A 21,380-nucleotide genomic window follows, 5' to 3' on the forward strand; every position below is an offset into this window, starting at 1 on the left:
AAAAGTTAGAAAATAGATTAAAAATAAATATTCTTTCAAATAGTTGAATTTTTGTAGTTTTTGATGCATTTTGAAAAGTCAGCTTTGTAACTAGTGCTGCTGATGATCTCCCTGGCCCCTGTGGAGGTGTGTGTGTGTGTGTGTGTGTGTGTGTGTGTGTGTGTGTGTGTGTGAGAGTGTGAGAGAGAGAGTGTGAGAGTGTAAATTAATTTTGAATTGTCAGCTTTGTGATTTTGTGGAGGTGTGTGCGTCTTTTCTACATTGCATATGTGCTTTAGTACCAGGCCTTAATTTCTGTATGGACATTTTCAGATTTATGCCAGATTGATTTTTTTTGTTTTACAAATTTTTTTTTTCCGCATTTCCCATTCATTTTCAATTCAAATACCAGATTAATATATATTTTTAAATACCTTCAGAACAACTGAATCAAGCCCAGTTTCTTTAATGTGAATATAGATAGGAAATGTAAAAAAGTCGCAAAATCTTATTCCATTGAGATGAAGGGAACCTTTTTTTTAACTAAGGAAAACTTGATTGGGGTCATACTGACGTAATCAGGGAGAACAGAAACAATCTAATTAATAACTAAGGAAACTAATGGATGAACACGGGCAAACTAGAACACAGAACAAAACAAAACCATAACACAACATAACAAAACCGAGACAATTATATTATCTATTATTATTATATTATTATATTATATTATCTTGTCTTTATTTATATATAAATAATGCCTCCATATGACATGCAAACAACAAAAATAATTAACTGTTCTTAAAAAATGACTTCATCCCTTACTCAATTGAAGTCATTTACACTGGGACAGAGACACCGAGCGTTTTCTAGGTCGCATTTTCCGCATGCTGTTTCAGAAACAATTGGGATTCACGTTGCACACTTTTTTTCACATAATCTATGATGGAGGAACACAAATTTAAAAACACCTGAAAAACATCTCAAATTATCATGATGCTAGATTAAAGACAAAGTAAGTTAAATAACTGTAATAAAATACTCATTTTAAGTAGTCTGCTTCAAAATAAAAATAAAATAAAACTATAAATGATCAATACTTTGCTTGTGCACTTGTGCAAATCAGCGCCATAATTTTGCTCCCCACCTGTTTACTTGTGATGCTTTAAAATGTTGTCTAGGTAGACAGCTTACGAGGTCTTAAAAACACCAAAAATTCTCTTTAAGGTTTTTGTTGCTTAAAACGCCCCCCATACAGTCTGAACCCCCATCATGAACATTGACTTGTATGCATGTTACATGCATGTGACTCATATGATCGATAACACCACACATGCTCAGACTAACATCACATTTAATGATGCGTCTCATATAAACATACAGATCAGAATCATCATGTTGAACATCAAATACAAATGTATGCCAGTCACTCTCTTGTTATATATCTGTCTTTCTCACACTCTCTCTTTTTGACACACCCTGCCTAAGGGACCATTCTGGATTATTTTTAGAACTGTATAGGTTGATCAACGGCAGCCAATGAGAGGGGAGTATTTGTTGTCAGCTGACTGGGTGACTGTCACACCAGTTTAGTGTCAGAGTAGGGATGGTGGCACGTGGTAATCTGTGAAACACACACAGAAAATATTCTCTCTCTCTCTCAAACACACACACGCACACACACAGAGTTCAGTAATCCTTACGGAAAATCCCCATGTGGATGTGTATACACAGCTGATTGGGGTAAAGGTGAAATACGAAAACATATTTATTCTCCTGCTAAACAGCCAATCAGTGTCAGCCAATGAGACCTGATTAACACATTCAGTTTACATAAGACAACATGTCAACACAACAGATTCATGAAATGGAGAGTAAGAAATGGACAAGAGAAATGAAAGAGAGAAATAGAAAGAGAGAGACTCATGCAAGACCTAAGAAGGAATCACACATTACACCCCACCTCAACAAACTTCAAGCTCATACTAAAATTCCAAATAGTAATAGTAATTCCATGGTGCTTTTTAAGCAAACATGAGTTTTACTACTGCTAACCCTAATGTATAATAAAAAAATACCACATGTCAATTTCTCCTGGCAGACCATTAACAAAAACCAAGGAACTAGAATATTATTATCATTTCAGGGTGGGTACTTGTGCCACAAGGCAACCACTAAGCAACAAATCTTGAACGCTAGCAACAGCTTAGCAACAATCCAGAAACTCTCTAGCATCATGCTAGAGTCATTTTTGATGATACGAGGAAACATTCTGTGTGTGAAAGAAAATCCCTGCATTCGAAATCATCTACTTCAGAACTATAGACAAAAAAGTATACTAAACAGTATGCACAAAACAGTAAATGAGAAATAAATGAATGATTTAATGCTTTGGCTGACATTCCACAGTATGCATTTGATGGACATTATTGTATCCCATCAGACCATGGGAGCTGGGGAGCTGACAAAGTCAAAAAGGTAATGCATTAACAATAGTGGAAAACTACGAGCCTGGCAGCTTTCGTAATGTAAATGATAGAGGTACAAAGAACTGTATTCCTCATGGTTTAACAACTTGAAATGGAAATTATTTTCGTGGCTGATGTTCATACATCATAGGTCAAAGAACACACTGCTCACATGACAATGAAAACATGGAAGTATATTTTTGAAATGTACACATACTGTTCTACTGATCGATACGTACACTTCGTTCTAATTCGCTATGTGATTTTAGATGTAGGGAATGTTTCTGTGAGCGCTTGCGTGTGTTGGTAAAGGAGTGTAGTGGTTTGTTCTACATTACGAGGACTCTCTGATAGTGTTCTGATAATGTAGTGTGTTTTCAGGTTTCAGGATGCCAGCTGTCCTCATAATCCGAATGACTAAATAAACATGCAGAATCCATTATTTGTTAAGAATGTAAAAAAGGCTGAAAGATTTCTTCATTTCGCCTATGGAAAGTCTGCATAATGAAAGCTGCACCAATGTGTGTGAGGTTATTTGGTATATTTGTAGAAGTGGCTATTTTAAATGTTGATGTTTCTAAACAGTCATCAGTCAGCTATTCTTGTGAATGCAAATGAATAGACCATTTTACACAGATAATGATGAGAGTGTGTGTGTGTGCGCAAGTGGGTTATTCACACAGTGTATGTGGTAAAAAGCTGTAAAATGATTGAAATATGAAACACAGTGTGTTTGTAAACAGTGAGGTTTAATTAACAGCTGTAAAGTGACAATGAGAGTTATGTTTCATGTGGGTGATGCTTGCCCACATTATAAGTGTTCTGAGTGGTTCTTGCTATTTACTGTAGGTGCAACTGGATTGTTGCTATGGAACTGTTAAGTGGTTGCTAGGGTGTTCTGTAATGGAAAGTCAAAACAGCTCAGGTTTTCACGACCTTACACATGGCTCAGATTGGCTGATTTTTGGCTGCCAAAATCAACTTAAAAAAATCACACCTTTAGCCACTTTAGTCTCGTAATGTAAAAATGTATTCGATAAATCGTATTTTTTTATTTTAAACAAGACTTAAATATGTAAAACCTTATTAGGAAACTATAACCATTAAGAAAGAGACTACAGTATACAGTAAGATCTGTGTTCTTTAACAGAAGTGGCCAGTCTCCATAGAGATTAATGGGCCTCATAACCACTGGAGTCACAGGCTCCATTACATTTACTTCAAGGCCACATGCAGGGCCGATTAAACCATGACAACAAGTGCCATATCTCTCTCTCTCTCTCTTTCACACACATACATACGCAGAGGTCAAACAGCAGGGGATGTGGTGACAGGCTTTCGAGGGCCGATTTCTGTCGCAAACCACAGCAGTGGCACACACACACATACACTATGAGCTGTGTGTGCAGGGGGGTATTCCAGAAAGCTGGTTATGTGACATACCCGGGTAAATTTAAGGGTTAGTTAGCTGATAACCCCAACTTTCGGTTCCAAAAACGGAGATAACTTTCAGGGTATGTAAGTAACCATAGCAACTCACTCTCTGAAGATAATCTGCTCCGGATCAAGTTATGTTCCAGGGTTAGTTCATTTTAAGGAAACGTTACTAAGCTTTAGGTGTTGTCTTTTTTGATGAGCGTCAAGTGGGCGTGAAGCACAGATTACGTATAATATATTATAATTTTACATTAATATTACAACTACATTTCCAATCTCACCCATCGCAATTCAGCATTCACCACTAATTTTATTATTAACTTTATTATTTAACCTTTTACAATGAAATAATCTTTAAATAAAATAATGTAAGCTGTTATTGTTAAAATTTATGTATTTATATTAAATACTGTATATACTTTGAATTAGGTTTATTAAAACATCTCCAAATATCACTAGATCAATATACACACCTTACAATTTCCATCAGTTAAAGGATGTTAATAGTGAAGTATTTTAACTGCACAGCAATCACACATCATTACTCTTGTCCACTTATTGGGCAATATTTGATGCATTGGGTCAAGGATAGTTGTGGCCTAATGGTTAGAGAGCCAGACTTAAAACTCCAAGATTCCCAGGCTGGCAGGTTTCCAAGGCTTTATTAGGTGACCCCCCAATGGGATCACCATGGCATATTGTTCACATATTTAAATTCTTATTATCATTTTAAATCTACTTACATAAAAAATACATAGAAAACTTAGACTTAAGGTCTTTCTCCAAATTACAATTAGCCTTTCAGGATAGGCCGTTTCCACCTCTTTTAATATTTGGAAAGCCACGGCCTTTTAGCAAACAAAGTCAAAAGAAACAAACAAAAAAAAAATGTATGTGTATTTGAAAGGGATATATAAAGGCTACATGATTATTATGTATATATGACTGGGCCTAACATTTTAAACCTCTACCTCATGTCACAGCAGACCTTCATCCTCTGCTGCAAATTAATTATCAAACATAGTGTAGTGTACTGAAAAGTATTACACACGTTTCCAAAATTATGACCAATGTAGTAGTTTCTAGAATTAAAAGTGTCTCCATTAATATGACTACATCAGCAACTGTTGCAAATAAAGCTGATACAAGGCAAATCAGATTTCAGAAAACCAAATAAAGGTAGATTTTTTAAGGAACATACAGAGAAGGAACAAAAAAGAGGTTTAATACTGCCTTCAAAATTAGCAATGTGATCAAATACATATACACAACACAATTTTGGTAAAATACCATGGTAGACACGTTAAAATAACACTTACAAACATCTCAACAAATCTACACTTTATGTAACAAAGATAGCCATGATGAGTATATATATTAGTATATATTTTAAATATTCTAGTATAAAAAGGTGCATATATTTAAAATATTTATATATTTAATTAAATAATTAATTTATAGCGTTGATAGTTTTATATATTTTTTAAAATATAATATAATATAAAATATAATATAGTTTTATATACGTTCTTTGTTCTCTCTGTGTATGACGTCTGCGCTCACGTTGTGTGTGTGTAAACCTGTAAATGACGACATGAACTGTACGCAACCGCGATGGCAGCGGGAAACATCAGTGACGCGTAACCCGCCCTGTTGACTAATCACACACACACAGCCTACACGGGTGGGCTCAAGATCTACTCGTCTTTCCACATGAAATAACAACTGGAAGAAATTCCAAATTTGCATATTGTACATGCGCGAGTACTTGTAAAAATGTTCACGCCGTCTTGAAAATTGGCGCAAAATGCGATTTGGTCGCAGTCTGGAGCCCTGATATACAGTAATTGTTTTTAATGTTTTGGCAGATGGCCATCTAGCAAACTGATATAACCCCGCCCCGCCTCGCCCCCTGATGTCATCGTCCATCGCGATGTTTCACTGTAGGCATCGTCCGATGCAAATTTGTTAGACATCGCCCAACCCTAGTTGTAATGATGATATTATAATAAATTGTCAGTGTAGTTCAGTGCCTACTCGCATGGTCTCCAAATCATTTTCATCGACCTCCTCAGTTTGACCTGAGAAACCAAGAATCCTTTTCACAGGCTGGGAAGCCAGGTGGGTGATCTGAATGACACCCAGGGGGTCTGCTACGTGTGATACACTGTGTGTGAACCTTTTTTCCTCCAGTACCTCTGCTGACCTCAGAATGAATAATTCACAGGAACAGAAGCAGCACCCACATGTCCCCCGAGTCATATTCAGATCTCTTACATCATGAAAGCTCGCCTCGCACACGCACGCATACACAGATTTACGTCACAGTAATTGTGCTTAACTGCCATCAGAGCAGTTAAGAGCCTCCATGCTGACAGCTGACCTCAAGAGACTTCCATCTTTTCCATTCACAACACCCTTTCACACCTTCTGCTTCTCCTGCGTAAGAGTCAAGCTCCTTTCAATAAGATTTAATTCACACAATGAACGTAGAGTAAGATTTTCATTTTCAGGTTGATGCAATTGTGGAAAGGTTGAGAGATATGACTGCAATCTGCAATATACTGCAAGACAAATGTTGGTGTCCTTACTGATGTTAGATCCAGTATTTTTCAAGTAACATGCAAAAATGCTTAACAAGTAATGCATAAATGAACTCTGTACAAATCCATGCTAGCTGGAACCCATGTATAGAAGCAACACCAGTTACACAGAGGGTTCGTATATTAATATAAGACCTTGGCGGGGAAAGAGTTAATATAAGACCTATCAGACCATTATGATTTTTTTGTGTCCCTCAAATCACTGGGGTCAAGACAAAATCGGAGTTATGTTCTCGACTGAAATTGAAATCCAATAACAACAGCAATTTCTCATCATATCTCAGCCTGAAGGGACTGAAATTGGTCTCTGATGTGCAAATCTATATATGTCAGGAAGACACATGATTCGGATTCCCTGAGTAACTGAGAAGACTGGGTTTAAATAAGCAGACAAAGAACAGTTAACAGGACACAGGTGAAAGTAATGATGGATAATGAGTCCGGGCAATGGTTTATGGGTAATGTGGTGTGATATGACAGTCCAAGTGATGAGGGGAGTGCCCTCTGGTGGATTTGAGAGGGCACTCCAGCTGGTGACTGTGACAATAAGCCTCAGCAAAACTGATATTGGCAAAGATGATCAAATATAGGGTCAAACTTATGCCACATCAGAATAAAAAATAAGTATTTTCCAGAATTTTGAACCATTTTAAAACTGCAGAAGATGAGTGGTACTGAGTTGCTGTATTTAAAAGAAGAGGATGAATTCGATAAATCTAGTCTTTATGTGCTAGCTCTGAGCTAGCACATAAGCAGCACTGTGAGTAATAGACAGAGGTGAGTCGTCCCCATGATAGAGGAGTCCACCTTCAGCTCTAACAAATGACCCAAGCGGGAACCACAAAGTCTGGGAAAATCCTCAGAGACCGGAGGCATTAATCTACTTAGAGAGGAGAACAGACAACACATACAGAGAGAGAGAGAGAGAGAGAGAGAGAGAGAGATGTCTCACAGATGCATAGTGTTAAAAAAATGAAACTAAAATAGTAGGTTTTAGTTAGTGACATTATATTATTTGCACCTTCCCCTCATACCACATGCTTAATAAAAATGACAATGTCACAAAATTTGAGGTATATGCACAAACCGCCATCTCTCTCTCATTTCTTTAAATAGCCGTGATAATTGTTAACACGTTATAATCTTTCCACTCGCCTCCAAACACCTGTCAATGGAAATAAATCAAAACAATATCACACACTGCCATCTACAGACCATAATCAATACAAAAATCCATCCATCAATCTATCCTTCTCTACCCACATACATATATAAATTGATTTAGACCTTAATGTCATCTATCAACTGTTCGCATAACTGAGGAAAGAAATCTATTGGAAAAAACGATTATATTAAGGGACATCCAAATCTTCAAACAACCACGTCGACTGTATAACCATGGTTTTTGATGTAAGATGCTATATTACTCATTATAAAGTTCTGCAAAGAACCATTGAACAAATGCTCTTTCTTAAGGCGTAGACTGCATTTCCCTCACCTCTCTCTGACTGCTCTTCCGTTTTTTTCTTCACTTTGTCTTTGGAAATTCAGTTTATCTAAAACAGCAGCTGTACTGTTACATGCTGGCTTCAGTTGTGCCGTAGAATGACTGTGAGAGAGAGGTAGAGAGACATGCTCAGAGAGAAGGAGAGTAGGAGTTCTGTAAATGTTGTGTTAGAGTGAGTAGTAAGGGACATGACCACTGTGATGGAGGGATCCACACTCCTCCTCTGGTCTGCCCCTTGAGCTAGAGAGAGAACGAGAGAGTCTGCGGCTGATCCTCACTCACATACACATTAACAATAGAGAACACAAGCCTTTGGCTCATACCCACTCATGTGACTTTATTTCTTCTGCTGCAAACAAAAGAAGATATTTTGAAGAATGTTGGTAACCAAACAACATTGGACACCATTGACTTCCACTGTATGAACACAAAACCTGTGTTTCACAGGAAATAAATGGTCAAATACAGGATTTAATATGTAGATTTGTAACATATTTCTTTTATATCGGTTGTATGTATGAACAAAGTGCAAAAGCCCAAAACGAGCAGCAATTTAGAAAAGAAATAATGCGAAAGCAGTCCAACAGTGAACACTGTGCGGAGAGCTCAAAGTTCAAGTTAATCTTGTATTGAAAAAAGACAATCGGTTAAATCGGCACATTCACGCAGTGCCATTGTGATGTGGTGTTGTGTGGGCTTTTCAAAATCCACAGACAACCAATGAAATGAGACAAAAGAGAAAGGCAAAGCCTCATGTAACTGGTTAAACTGGCATGTGTTGGTGATCAGGAGACGACAGTCTTAACCATTCACAACAGACCAACGGAACCGAAGACATCAGACAGCATCACTAAAAGCCGATCACACAATTTCTGTATTTATGCATTCGTATAGAATATCTGATGCGTATATAACACTCAATGATTTTTCTCTAAACAACATGATTTATCCAATTCAATGTATTTATGACACCTGGTATTAAGATCGGACTTGTGTAACCCGTTCACAAAGGAACAGTCCTAAATACAGGCATAAACAGGATCAAAATCATCACTTAATCCATATTTAGATTTTCCTTTTTGCACTTTTTCAACATGCATGACTAAATTCTCATCTGAAAAGCTCAACACAAGTCAAATGTGGGAAGTTTCTAATGCAAATCTTAATACATGTAAATGGATAATTTATTTTACGTTTTCTCTGTCATGTGAGCGGTTTGACAAAATACATTTTTTACTTCATGTAAATTCTTGAAGCACCTGAAAGTTTTGTGTAGGTACAATTTGGTGCATAACCAGTATGTCACCCATAGAATAGCACTTATGGTATCTACTGTATTCGCATTAAGAAACTACCAAAAAATCTGTGTGACAGTAATAGTGTCGGTACAGACAAACACATACAACACCACCACAGCAGACACTTTACAACATGTAATCTGTCTTTTTCTGTCTCCACTTACCTTCCTGGAGAATTATGGATTCTTATCTCTGTCCCCGCAATGACAGGTCAGATGTTTAACCTTCAATGTGGTTTTTATTTAGAGGTCCCATACAGCGATCAAGAGTTAAAACAGTTAAAATCCTAGACAGCCCGGTCTGAACATGGCTCTCTGTTTGTGCCCGGCCGGCCGGCTATTGTGACCACTGCTGTTTGTCCAATAAAAAAGGCAAACAATGACAGCCCAAAGCTTGCAACTGTATTCAGGGCTCCAAAAATATAGCAAGGCTTTGAGAAACCTCACGTTGGACAAAACAGTCATCAAATGTTTTGTTTGCAGGTCGAGATTACTACAAGAACCACTTCCAGTAAACTTCACATTCGCACACACACACATTTGAAGAGGCAGAGTAAGGCCCAATCCCAATTCTATTTTCTACCCCTTCGCCTACCCCTCGCCCCTTCCCCTTGCCTCTTGAAACAAAGTAGCAAGGGGAAGGGCTACAAATTTTCCGCTAAGAAATGGGACACCACTGCTACACTGTTATACGTCATCATATACGTCGTTGCTAGCTCGTCACGTCAGAGGACATGTGCCGATGCACCGGGTATATGACATAAAAATATATTTTCTAGTATCGTGCAATCAGTGATGTCCGCTAGCAAACTTTAGCGATTTTTTTGCAAACGTTAAAAGAACATCACCGTAAATACTAACACAAGATTGAATGTAACATACATAAAAGGAAAAATTGTCATAAAAATCCTTATTAATGGCAAAAATTACTTACATTTATGGGTCTGCTTGCTCGAGTGAGCGGCCATGTTGGAAATTTCTCTTAGCCCTTCGTTTGAAGTGAGGTCCCGAAAAATCTTCGTTTGAAGGGCTATCTGGCCCTTACCCTTACCCCTCCAACCAAAAGAGAATTGAGACACCACTACCCCTTCACGTGAACGCGCCAAACGGAGGGGTAGGGGAAAGTGTAGGGGTAAGGGGTAGAATTGGGATTGGGCCGAAGTGGTTTTTACTCTTAACTCTTAACTGCACCTTATGTGAGAAAAGCAACACTTCTTAGTGTTTATCAGTGTGTTCTTACTAACATGGACACTACTTAAATGTATGTGTGAAAGAATTAATGAATTTAAAAAATATATTTTTAAAACACACTGTAAAAAAATCCTGTAAAAAAACGAAATTTTCTGGAAGCTGGGTTGCCGGAAATACTCTGTAAAATAAAAATTTCACCATGAAAAATTACATAGTTTTATCCATTTGTCTTGTAAATTTTAGGTCTTTTTTCTGTAATTTGACGGTTTTTGACTGTATTTAAAAAAAAAAGTTTTCCGGCAGAAATATACTGTAAAATAAAAAAATCCATAAATTGTTTTAATTTCCCTGTTTTTCTTGTAAATTTCCAGTCTTTTTCTGTTTTCAAAAATACGCTAAAAATCTGTAAAAATAACAGTAACGTTTTTTTTACAGTGCAGTAGATATAATGTTCAAGTAGTTATATGCACTTTTTGGTTATGAAACATGCCACTGACTTCATAAAACCACTGAAAATGACCTTTGGACCAGTTGGTTGAAAGGAAAACTGACTGTAAAATTGTATTCCAAGTTCCACTATTACTTGTTTGCAGATTCTACCCGCTTTAACATTTTTGTTGATTTAATTTAATGACGCTCATTTGTTTCAAGTATGGCTCAGGTGTCCAAAAGCACCACAGTTTGCCTTACATTAGACACAAACAGTAGTGGTTTTATTACGTTTACATCATAACTGTTTATGGGTGTCAATTCAGATATTCTTAACTCTGCACTTGGAAATTCTGTATTCATAAGAAAATGATCCACAGAGACCTCTCAGAACAAATGAAATGTAAAGTATTCTGCTCCAAGGCACAGCAGAGATTTAAATCTCCACCCACCTCAAACTTTATAGCCATCAGATAAAGCTTGCCTGTTAAATCCACCTTTATGCCTTTCATGCTTGTTAAAGCAATTGCTCTGGGGCAGCTTATTTCAAACATGAGTGGAAAGTATTACATCCTAATTCACCTTTGATCTCTGTGCTGCTGGTGGAATCTGATTGGCTGTGCATCTTTGCACACTAATTCATTTACAATCCCCACGCATTACTAATGTTTAGAAATATTTGTCTACTAAAGAGTGACACGGGACGCACAAAGGATTTAGCGTACCTCTCCTCACGGATGAATGGAGTCAGGAAGCGGCTGGAATCGTCGTCATGGCTACTCTGTTGGCTGCTTTGCTGGCTACTCTGCTGACTGCTGCAAAAGAAGGATATTAACACGTGTCAATCAACCTGCCACAGCAACACAATATACACATCTGAGAAACTGCATGTGCATATGGTTTTTAGATGTGCATATATTTAGGGGAAATAGTTAAGTTGAGAGTATCAGGCAGCTTGGATGTGGTACTTTCTCTCTGGAAAACCGTGAACCTGCAGTTTTGCCACAAGAGGGCCCAATCACGCTAACAATGCTAACAATATTCAGGATCAAATGTGTTTAAACAAGTGTTGACTGCTGAAAAACACAAACTCTACATTGCAGCGCTGTTAAAAACTAAAGTCTTCATAAAGTCTTCTGAATATGCTGAAATGATAAAATACTTTTTCATTAATGCCTTTCTTTTTCTGCAGAACATCTGCAGAAAAAGTTTCAATTCAATTCTTTTCAGAACAATTCTTTTACAATGAAATTCAATGAATGATTGCATAAAAAACAAAAGGGGGTATTTAAAAAAAAATCACATTTGCTCTTTAAGCATAATAAATCCAGTCAGGTTTGAGCACATGAGGCCAGATTCACAAAACATTCTTAAGAAGAAAATTCTTGTTAACTGACATATTTTTTCTTAAATTATAGTTTGAGAAAAAAGTTGGGAATGTTATGTATTACTGTAAAAAAAACTTCTTAAGACAGTTCTTTATTTTTTTTCTCAAGAAAGAAAGAATCCAAATTCTCGAAACAAAAGCTGTTGTAATCGTCTTAAAATTAAGATAGCCTAACGGTCTTAAATCTCAAAATGTAAGCTGTTTAATACATGTATTTGGTGGTTTCACGTGTGACGTGAGCTAGAACCCTAATTTTAACATTTACTTGCCATTGAGGAATTTTTATATTGATACAGTAATGATAAGGTCTAGCTCTCTTCCTTTAGCTTTCATTATTAAAAACGGAATGCTTTTTACATTTATTCCGGAACAAAGTGACTCGAAACGGTGAGGGTCACAAATATTATAGCATAGTAACACACAAAAAGTATTATAATAAATGAATTTTGGGTCACACTTTATTTTAAGGTCCAGTTCTCGGTTTTAGTAAACTATTAACTACGACTTTTGCTTAGTTAACTCTTAATTTGTTGCTTATTAATAGTTAGTAAGGTAGTTGTTAGGTTTAGGTATTGGGTAGGATTAGGGATGTAGAGTATGGTCATGTAGAATATGTGCTTTATAAGTGCTTATAAACAGCCAATATGCTAATAATAGGCATGCTAATAAACAACTACTTAATAGTGAGAATTGGTCCTTATACTAAAGTGTTACCGAATTTTGTAATGCTTGCTAACATTTTAGCTAACATGCGATCGTAAATGCCGTGTAAATGTATGTTTTTTTGTATAGGCAAATATATTCCGTTACATCACACGCAGGCAATCATTGAGAAAGCATGGAATTTATTCTTACAAAAAAGAAAGATGTTCTTAAGATAATATTTGAGAACCTCTTAAGAAATGTTTAAGAATTGCACTTAGAAACATTCTTACGAACTTCCAATAATTTATCTTAAGAACAATCTTATATTTTGTCTTAAGAACAGTCTGTGAATAGACTGCGCCATAGACCAACTCAAACCTGGTCTAAAGTCTAAAGTCAACAGCACAATATTTTGTTGTTATTTAACGAGCACTTTAGTAAAAAATGCACCTCTGGGCGGGTCCACAACGCGCTTTCACTTTACTTAGTAGACAGAGGGAAGTGCAGCAGCACACAAACATGCCAAATATAAAAAATAAATGGATTACAATGTAAAAGATTATTATTGTATACATAAAGATAAAAATCCGGCTTGTCCTGTAGATGGTCTGCTCGCGTGTTTTAACCTCACGCACGAGCAGATGCGTTTCCTCTCTGGAGAAGTGTCCAGTGCTCTTGCAAATTCCGCCGTGTAAATATTGAATCTGCCATGGCGCGTGCGCAACTGGCTCTTAAAGGGAATGAGACATGAGACTCTGATTGATTTACTGCACGTAATGCCCAAAAAACACCCATTACTCATTAAGAGAATCGGGACAACCTGTTTAGACCATGCGCCTAGGCGTGCCGACCGTTTTCCCGTCGTTAAACTAGCAAAAGTGGATTCGGACACGGAGTGCACCTGCGCTGTGCGCTTCAGACCATGTGCTTAGATCGTTAAAATAGGGCACCTATGACTCTCATCCCACTGTGAAACACGACAGGAGATGAGGGCCAGAATGATGGTCAGTCACCATTAACTTTCATTGGTAAAAAATTGGAGGATAGAAAATGGTTACTGAGGCTTTTCCCTAAAATCTCCTTTGAGTACAGAATGACTTAACCGTGAGTAAATGACTACATTAATATCCCTATAAGAAAATTCGGTCAGATCTGAAGAAAATGAGGGTGGTGCTTGCTGCCAAAAACGTAACATACAGTGATGGTCTTTTTTGTGTTAACTACACAAATCCTATTCCACACGCTGGTTGGATAGATATCCTCATTTCATCAGCTCCAGGGATTTATTGTCATGCTCAGGTGCGTGCAGGTATTTGTTTGTGGTGGTGACAGACAGCACACACCGGCAGAAAAGCTCCTATCTGCAATTCAAACTATGCAAGCAAATCTCTCATTTATGCTCAGCATGACTCAAGTGAACAGCTCTGTGTTAAACATCGCACGCGCTTATCGCAAGCGTTTTTCGAGACATTTTTCGAACTTAATACCTAAGTGATTTTCACTGGCGATGAGCCGACTCAGCCGAGTGAATGTGCAAATTCACCCTCTGACATAGATGGCGCTTAATGAAAAACGGAAATACCCCGGTACACACGGTGGCGCTGCGCAACTTTATGCTTCTGGCACTCGCTTGTCACACAGAAGAAGAATTCATCTTGCTTCCTCTTCGTCAATAGCTGCGTCTCGTTTCAGAAGGCTGCGTCCTTATGTCCTCTTGAGGTCTCATCCTCTAAAGGATGCGGTATACAGAAGAACCTCAACTTAGAATTAAACAAGATGTCCTTCGTAGGACATACTGGCGGAAAAGGAAACGAGAAGTACCACGTTGCTATGAAAACACGTTGCACTCGCACACCTGTCAAATGAATTTCTACATGATCTTTAGAGGTAAAAAGTTGGTTACTTTCTACCATAAACAACGCCAAAAGAGTTAAACAAATTTAGCATTTATAGCCTTACTGTTTTAAACGTTTAAAAATCACTAAACACCTATTTACTACATATGCCTGCTGACACAAATTGTAAGCTGTTAACATTTAAACACCACATTTGATTGAATGTGCAACTGCTGCCTTTTATTCAAATAACAGACGTTGGCCGACGCAAAGAATTGTGGGTTATCTCTAGCATAGAAGGATACCTCATGTGTCCTCTGAATTCTCGTGAAAGTAGGTCGCATTAGAAGGGTGCATACAGTGTGTCCTACCTGCTTTTATGAAACGAGACAGCCTCGATGAGGTAGCGGGTTTCAAATGAGACCTCCGGAGGACGCAGCCTTCCGAAACGAGACACAGCTAATGTGTGCTCGGGCAAGACCGTTTTGTGCTTGAGCGCCACCAAGTCGTGTTTTACTGTAACTTAAGCAGCTCCAGGCAAGTGAACAAAAGCAATCTCATTGGTCAGCCAGTTTTTAGCGTGTCAAACCAAAAAAATGAGCTAGAGGCGGTTTTTTTTAAATGACGCTTTTACGCCAGCCGCTTTGCACGTCGGTCGGTGTGCACACTATTGGTGCCCTTTGTTTAGTCACGAGACGTTAAACATCGATGATAAACGCGCGCCATTACCCTCCCGGTGTGGACAAGCCATAATGATACAGGTCATCACTGAGAATGTTAGATTACAGTATTTCCTGTAGGTAAAGTCTGCTCCTATTAGCGTTGGGCCGATAGACAAAGTCATCATCCATTGCAGATTGCTGACAGACTTCACGATGTTGAGCCGGCATCGTGATTCCAACAAATGTTTCAATTTCATCACGTGACTCTCGATGCTCTGTGCTACAAATCACGTTATAAAAAAACATGAACAAGGCTAAGGGTCATATAAATTTGTGCTGTACAAACTGGCCTGACTTTATCACTGTATAAAGAAGACTCGTTTCTGGGCAGCCTGCGTTGTATAAAGAAGACTCGTGTCTGCGCAGCCCCTGTTGTATAAAGAGGATGCGTGTCTGCGAAGCCCAAGTTGTATAAAGAAGACTCGTGTCTGCGCAGCCCACGTTGTATAAAGAGGATGCTTGTCTGCGAAGCCCAAGTTGTATAAAGAAGACTCGTGTCTGCGCAGCCCACGTTGTATAAAGAGGATGCTTGTCTGCGAAACCCAAGTTGTATAAAGAGGATGCGTGTCTGCGCAGCCTGAGTTGTATAAAGAAGACTCGTGTCTGCGCAGCCCACGTTGTATAAAGAGGATGCTTGTCTGCGAAACCCAAGTTGTATAAAGAGGATGCGTGTCTGCGCAGCCTGCGTTGTATAAAGAAGACTCGTGTCTGCGCAGCCCACGTTGTATAAAGAGGATGCGTGTCTGCGCAGCCCGCGTTGTATTAAGACACGCCTCACTTTATAACGCCGCAGGGCGATGTCGACTGTAGACATCGTCCAATGCCAATTTGATACACATCGTCCAACCCTAGCTCCTATAAATGTTATTTTGCAGATGTCACACCTGCTATCATTGCATGTATTGTGTGAAATTTACATGCAGTACAAGGTCATGCTAGTGAAGTAAGAAATAATGTCCAATTATTATTGCAAGAAAACCCTGAGACAATGATTGGGACCAGGCTTTAATTTGGCCGTTCATGGTAACTGCATTGAAATGAGCATTCCAGTATAGTTCAAAAGTTCCTATAAAAGTCAATTGTACAGGTTTGCTTTAACAAGTATTGCTGCTTTCAGTAATCTCAAGTTAGCTAGCGTCCCATGTCAGACATGAAAGACTGCAAAATACTAAGATTGAATGTGAAATAGCAAAGACAGTCAAAAGATGCCGTGACACAGCAATGGCACAATGAACCGTCCTGTTGAGTGGATGATATCATCTTTTCAGATAGACTGATTTTCTTCTCTTCATCAGAGCTTCTTCTGTCAGCACTGCTGAATCACTGTAGTCATAAGACACCTGAAACTGGGAACACAGGTTCTTGCTTTGTCATTTCTTAGCCACAAAGATCTCTTTCAAATCCTTGCAAAAGTGAGTCTGAAATAACTTCAAAATATGCATGAGTCATCTAGTACAAACCAGCCAATGAGCACAGTTTCTCAAGAACTGCCTATGCTAACAGTGAGTGACATTTTTCAAAGAACTTACCCTAAAAAGTAATATGACGAAGACTAGAAACTTCAATACTTAAACTGATATTTCACCCCAAAATAAAAATTCTGTCATCATTTACTCACCCTCTTGTCATTTCAAACCTGTATGACTTTTTACCGCAGAACACAAAAGAAGATATTTTGAAGAATGTTGTTAACTGGCCCCCATTCACTTGCTTTGTTTTTGTGTCCACACAATAGAAGTGAATGGGGGCCACTGCTGTTCGGTAACCAACTTTTTTCCAAATATCTTCTTTTGTGTTCTGCAGAAGAAAGAAAGTCATAAAGGTTTGAAATGACAAGAGGATGAGTAAATGATGACAGAATTTTTATTTTTTAATCACTTCAACGTTAGTAAAAATTAATTTAACAAACCATAATGTCTTTTATTTTACTGTCATAGCTATGAAAATGACAATCCCAGCAACAATGATAGAATGTAAAAGTAAAATCAAAATACAACATAGAGGTAAATTACAAAATATTCAAATATTTTATAAATCTAATTGATAAATTCTATAAATCTAAAATGTAGAGAAATAATGTTATTTGAAATTCTGTATGGGATTGTGTGCCTGACTGCCACGAATTTTTGTCTCCATGGTAACCTTAACTTCTATAACTGGTGGATTGTGGGTACTGTAGTTCTTTAGCAATTAAACATAATTGCCTGTGTTTAGCGATTTATTCAGTACGGTAATAAATCAACCTCTGTATAGTGAAAATAAACCAAATGTTTATTTCCAGAGCCCAAACTTCGGATTAACAACAAATACACACAAGGTTCATACCCAAAGTTCTAGGCTGTCCTATCAGAGAGAATAATCTATAAAGCTGCCGACCAATCAGCAAACTTGATAGCAGAACCACAAGAAATGTGCCCCCGCATTATATACCTAAATAAAAGCCTGTGAAATATTAACAGCTAGAAAGTGCATGCTTGTAAGTCTTAAAATAGCAGCAGGAGCTCTTATCAGAGTAAGGCATGCTGGATGAGGTCTGGATACATCTCAGAAGACCAGCAAACCCTCAACCCTCCCAGACTGTACCGAGACCTGCCAGACGTCGCACACACATCCCCAGATAAGAGACCTCGCTGAACCGAGACTCGCATATTATGAAATACCCAGACAAAGACAAGGACAGCTTGTCTGATATGAAGAACAGAAAAAGATTGGGTGTTATGTTGAAATAACTGCTGCTGTAAAAAAAGATGCTTCGAGCTGAGCTTTTGTTAAAAACAATGTGCTGCAGAATCTCAGTTTTAAACAGTTGGTGCAAAGCATGATGCATAGCAAAATCAGTTCAACATCAACTAGATTTAATGACAAATTAAATGAAAAAAGAAGGCTTAAAGGGTTAATTCAGCTCTTGCATTCAAATAATGAATGCAATGGGATCCCCCACACAGAGCAGCGGGTCAGTATACACCACATATGTTTAACTATTGATATACTTTCTAAATAAAACATTAACCTGCATAACAAATCCATCACATAGTCAGTATTTCTTGCGACATGCATGGGTTTTAATGGTATAGTTGCACATCAACCACTACAGTTACTAGCACATCATCCTATAGACCAGGGGTTCCCAAACTTTTTAGCCCACGACCCCCAAAATAACAGTGCCAGTGACTCGAGACCCCCAATATCCTCGGAGGTGGCTAGAGTATACATACATTGCGCACAAATGTGCACATGCACCTATTAGCAAACGCGCATAATGACAACACAAAAGAGCACAGCACAGTCTAACATAATATTACTTTATAGTTATTTACGCATTACGTTACTTGTTGTTCTACAAAACTATGAACTATTACTACAGATGGTCAAATTTCATCAAACTGATTCGAGTGCTGATGGATGGGCCTCTTTTCATTTCTGAGGACGATGGCCCCTCTGACTGCGGCGCTTCTCCACCCTGCGCCGCTGGCCTCCCTGCGTTGTGTTTAATTAATCAACGTTTAATTCGATAAATAAGAATATCCTAAACTTAAAGCCTGAAAAATAATGTGCGTGCACATGGGACTATTTAACGTGGTGCTGGAAATGGATTTGCTGCACCGAACCTAATGTGGTTGCTAATGTTGTTAATGTGACGTATTCATCTCAGTGGACATGATCGAGGGGGAAATTCCTAAGGCTGACTGCTTTTTATTTGCCTGGTTTTATTTTTAACTTAACTAATATTTTTATAGTTTGTTACACTTATTGATTACATACGCTATTTCTAATAATAAAAAAAATGATTTCTGGAAATCATCTTGCGACCCCGCGGCCTTGCAACCCCCACTTTGGGAACCCCTGCTATAGACCACTTCACAAAATGTAAACACTGGTCCAGCAGCAGAGGTGGGTAGAGTAGCCAACTGTTTTCTCGTGTTGTGTCACGCGTGTGTTGTGAAACGCTCTTACTTGTAAACAAACAGTAAACAGTGAACCACACGCCCATCAACAAGTTTTCTTCCTTTTGTTCTTCAATTGTATATTTCTGCAAGCCCACTTCTCTGTGTCTGACTGGTAACGCGCATGTTGCTGTGTCTGACGAACAGGTCGCTCGGGTGCGCGCATATGGCGGGCATTTATCATTGCTGGCAAACAATATGACACATTTGCAGTTTTGATTGTATAGATATAGATCAATATCCACTTCATCCAACGCTCTTTGTTCTGCGTGTTCTTAAATTTCGCGCTACGAGGAGTGAGTAATCCTGCTTCAGATGATTCAGATCGTGCTGCGAACTGAACAAATCATTTGAACTGATTCATTAGCCTATTCAAATGGTTTTGCCCATTGTTCAATTAATGCTTTCAAAAGAATCGACTCAAAAGAATCGATCACTCGGGAATGCCCGCAAAAAGAGACGACAACCTTGAAATAAACACCGCGTTTTAAAAAGCATATTTTAAAATGAAGGAACGAAGGAACGTCACGCAATGTAACGAAGTAAAAGTACAGATTTTCTATTAGAAATTTACTCAAGTAAGAGTAAAAGTACACACTTTTAATTTTACTTAAAAAGTACATTTTTTCCAAAATGTTACTCAAGTAAATGTAAAGAAGTAAATGTAGCGCGTTACTACCCACCTCTGTCCAGCAGTTTCATTATATACACATATATATATATATATATATATAGCCTATTTTTTTATCTAACACTCATAATTACATCTTAAATATATTTAATCGGTTATAAATGTTGCTGGTTGTATTTTGTTCAAACATTGTGTAATGTTTAAATACTGAAACAGAAAGTTAATCTAGCTTAGCGCTGCTTACATTTTACGATGTGGTCTATACCAACACAATCACACGGAAAAAACGTAACTATTTTTCGATGTAGCTAATTCGTCTGAATTTGCACCATCTCATTCGTACATTTTAGTCCGATTTGCTTTTGTGCCAGTGATGTTAGGGTTAAGGGCGGGGTTAGGAGTGGCGCTTCAGTATTGCTCTTTTCTAGTAATCCTACGTTTTTGTACGTTTCACAATGTACACATTCATACGCATAAGCCACCTCGTAAAATAGTTATGAATCTCTGTGCTCTCGCAACTGCTCAACACTCGCTTGCTCGTCGAGTTGACTTCTGAGACTTTGGGGGCGGGACAATGGCAGACTTCTCCGCTGCTTTGATTGGTCACTTTTAACATGCACTCACCTACAGTCTACGACCTATATCTTACCTGTTGTACAGAAATGTCATCGTTTGGCATAACACAATACTTTTTTTTACAGTTTTTAAACTTGGGTTACAGTGTTATGTATGCCCTTGGCTTTACGGATCTATATATTTGGCATCTTAACAGGAAGTTAAAAATTAAATAAATAGTAGGTGTATTCATAATTGCTTTGTTAATCATTTTCATGAAATTTTTATAAAATGAGCATTATTAAATGGCTGCAGTATAACTCAAAGCACAAGTTATTATAAATTACAATATGATGTATACTAATGTACTTAAATGTAATTTAAATAATTTATTTGTTTTGCTTTATTTGTTTTGAAAATATTAAAACGGGTTATACCAGTAGGCATTACCAATTTTATTAGATAACTACAGGAGCCAGTTCATTCTATTATTACAGTATTTTTTAGTATTTGTTAAATTGTCATTTTTTGTAACAATTTAGTATTTCAGCATTTATTAATCCATGTCAATGTTAGTTCACGTCGATACAGTTAGTCATGTTAGTTCATGGTGCATTAACTAATGTTAACAGTGACAACATTTGATTTTAATAATGTATTAGTAAATGCAAAACTTAACATGAATTAATGTATAATAAACATGAATAAATATTAATAAATGCTGTAGAAGTATTGTTCATTTTTAGTTCA

At 37.7% G+C, this 21,380-nt stretch overlaps 1 protein-coding gene across 21 annotated transcripts in view; it reads right to left on the reverse strand.

Moving 5' to 3' along the window:
• gramd1bb (GRAM domain containing 1Bb) overlaps positions 1-21,380 on the reverse strand; it is a 143,658-nt gene that overhangs the window by 52,648 nt on the left and 69,630 nt on the right. For all 21 annotated transcript variants that reach the window (XM_057347862.1, XM_057347849.1, XM_057347846.1 and 18 more), the window contains one exon: positions 11,637-11,726. In XM_057347862.1, the coding sequence (XP_057203845.1) occupies positions 11,637-11,726 (90 nt within the window). The remainder of the gene's footprint in view (positions 1-11,636; positions 11,727-21,380) is intronic.

Source organism: Triplophysa rosa, linkage group LG12, assembly GCF_024868665.1.
Source record: "Triplophysa rosa linkage group LG12, Trosa_1v2, whole genome shotgun sequence".
Taxonomy (NCBI): Eukaryota; Metazoa; Chordata; class Actinopteri; order Cypriniformes; family Nemacheilidae; genus Triplophysa; species Triplophysa rosa.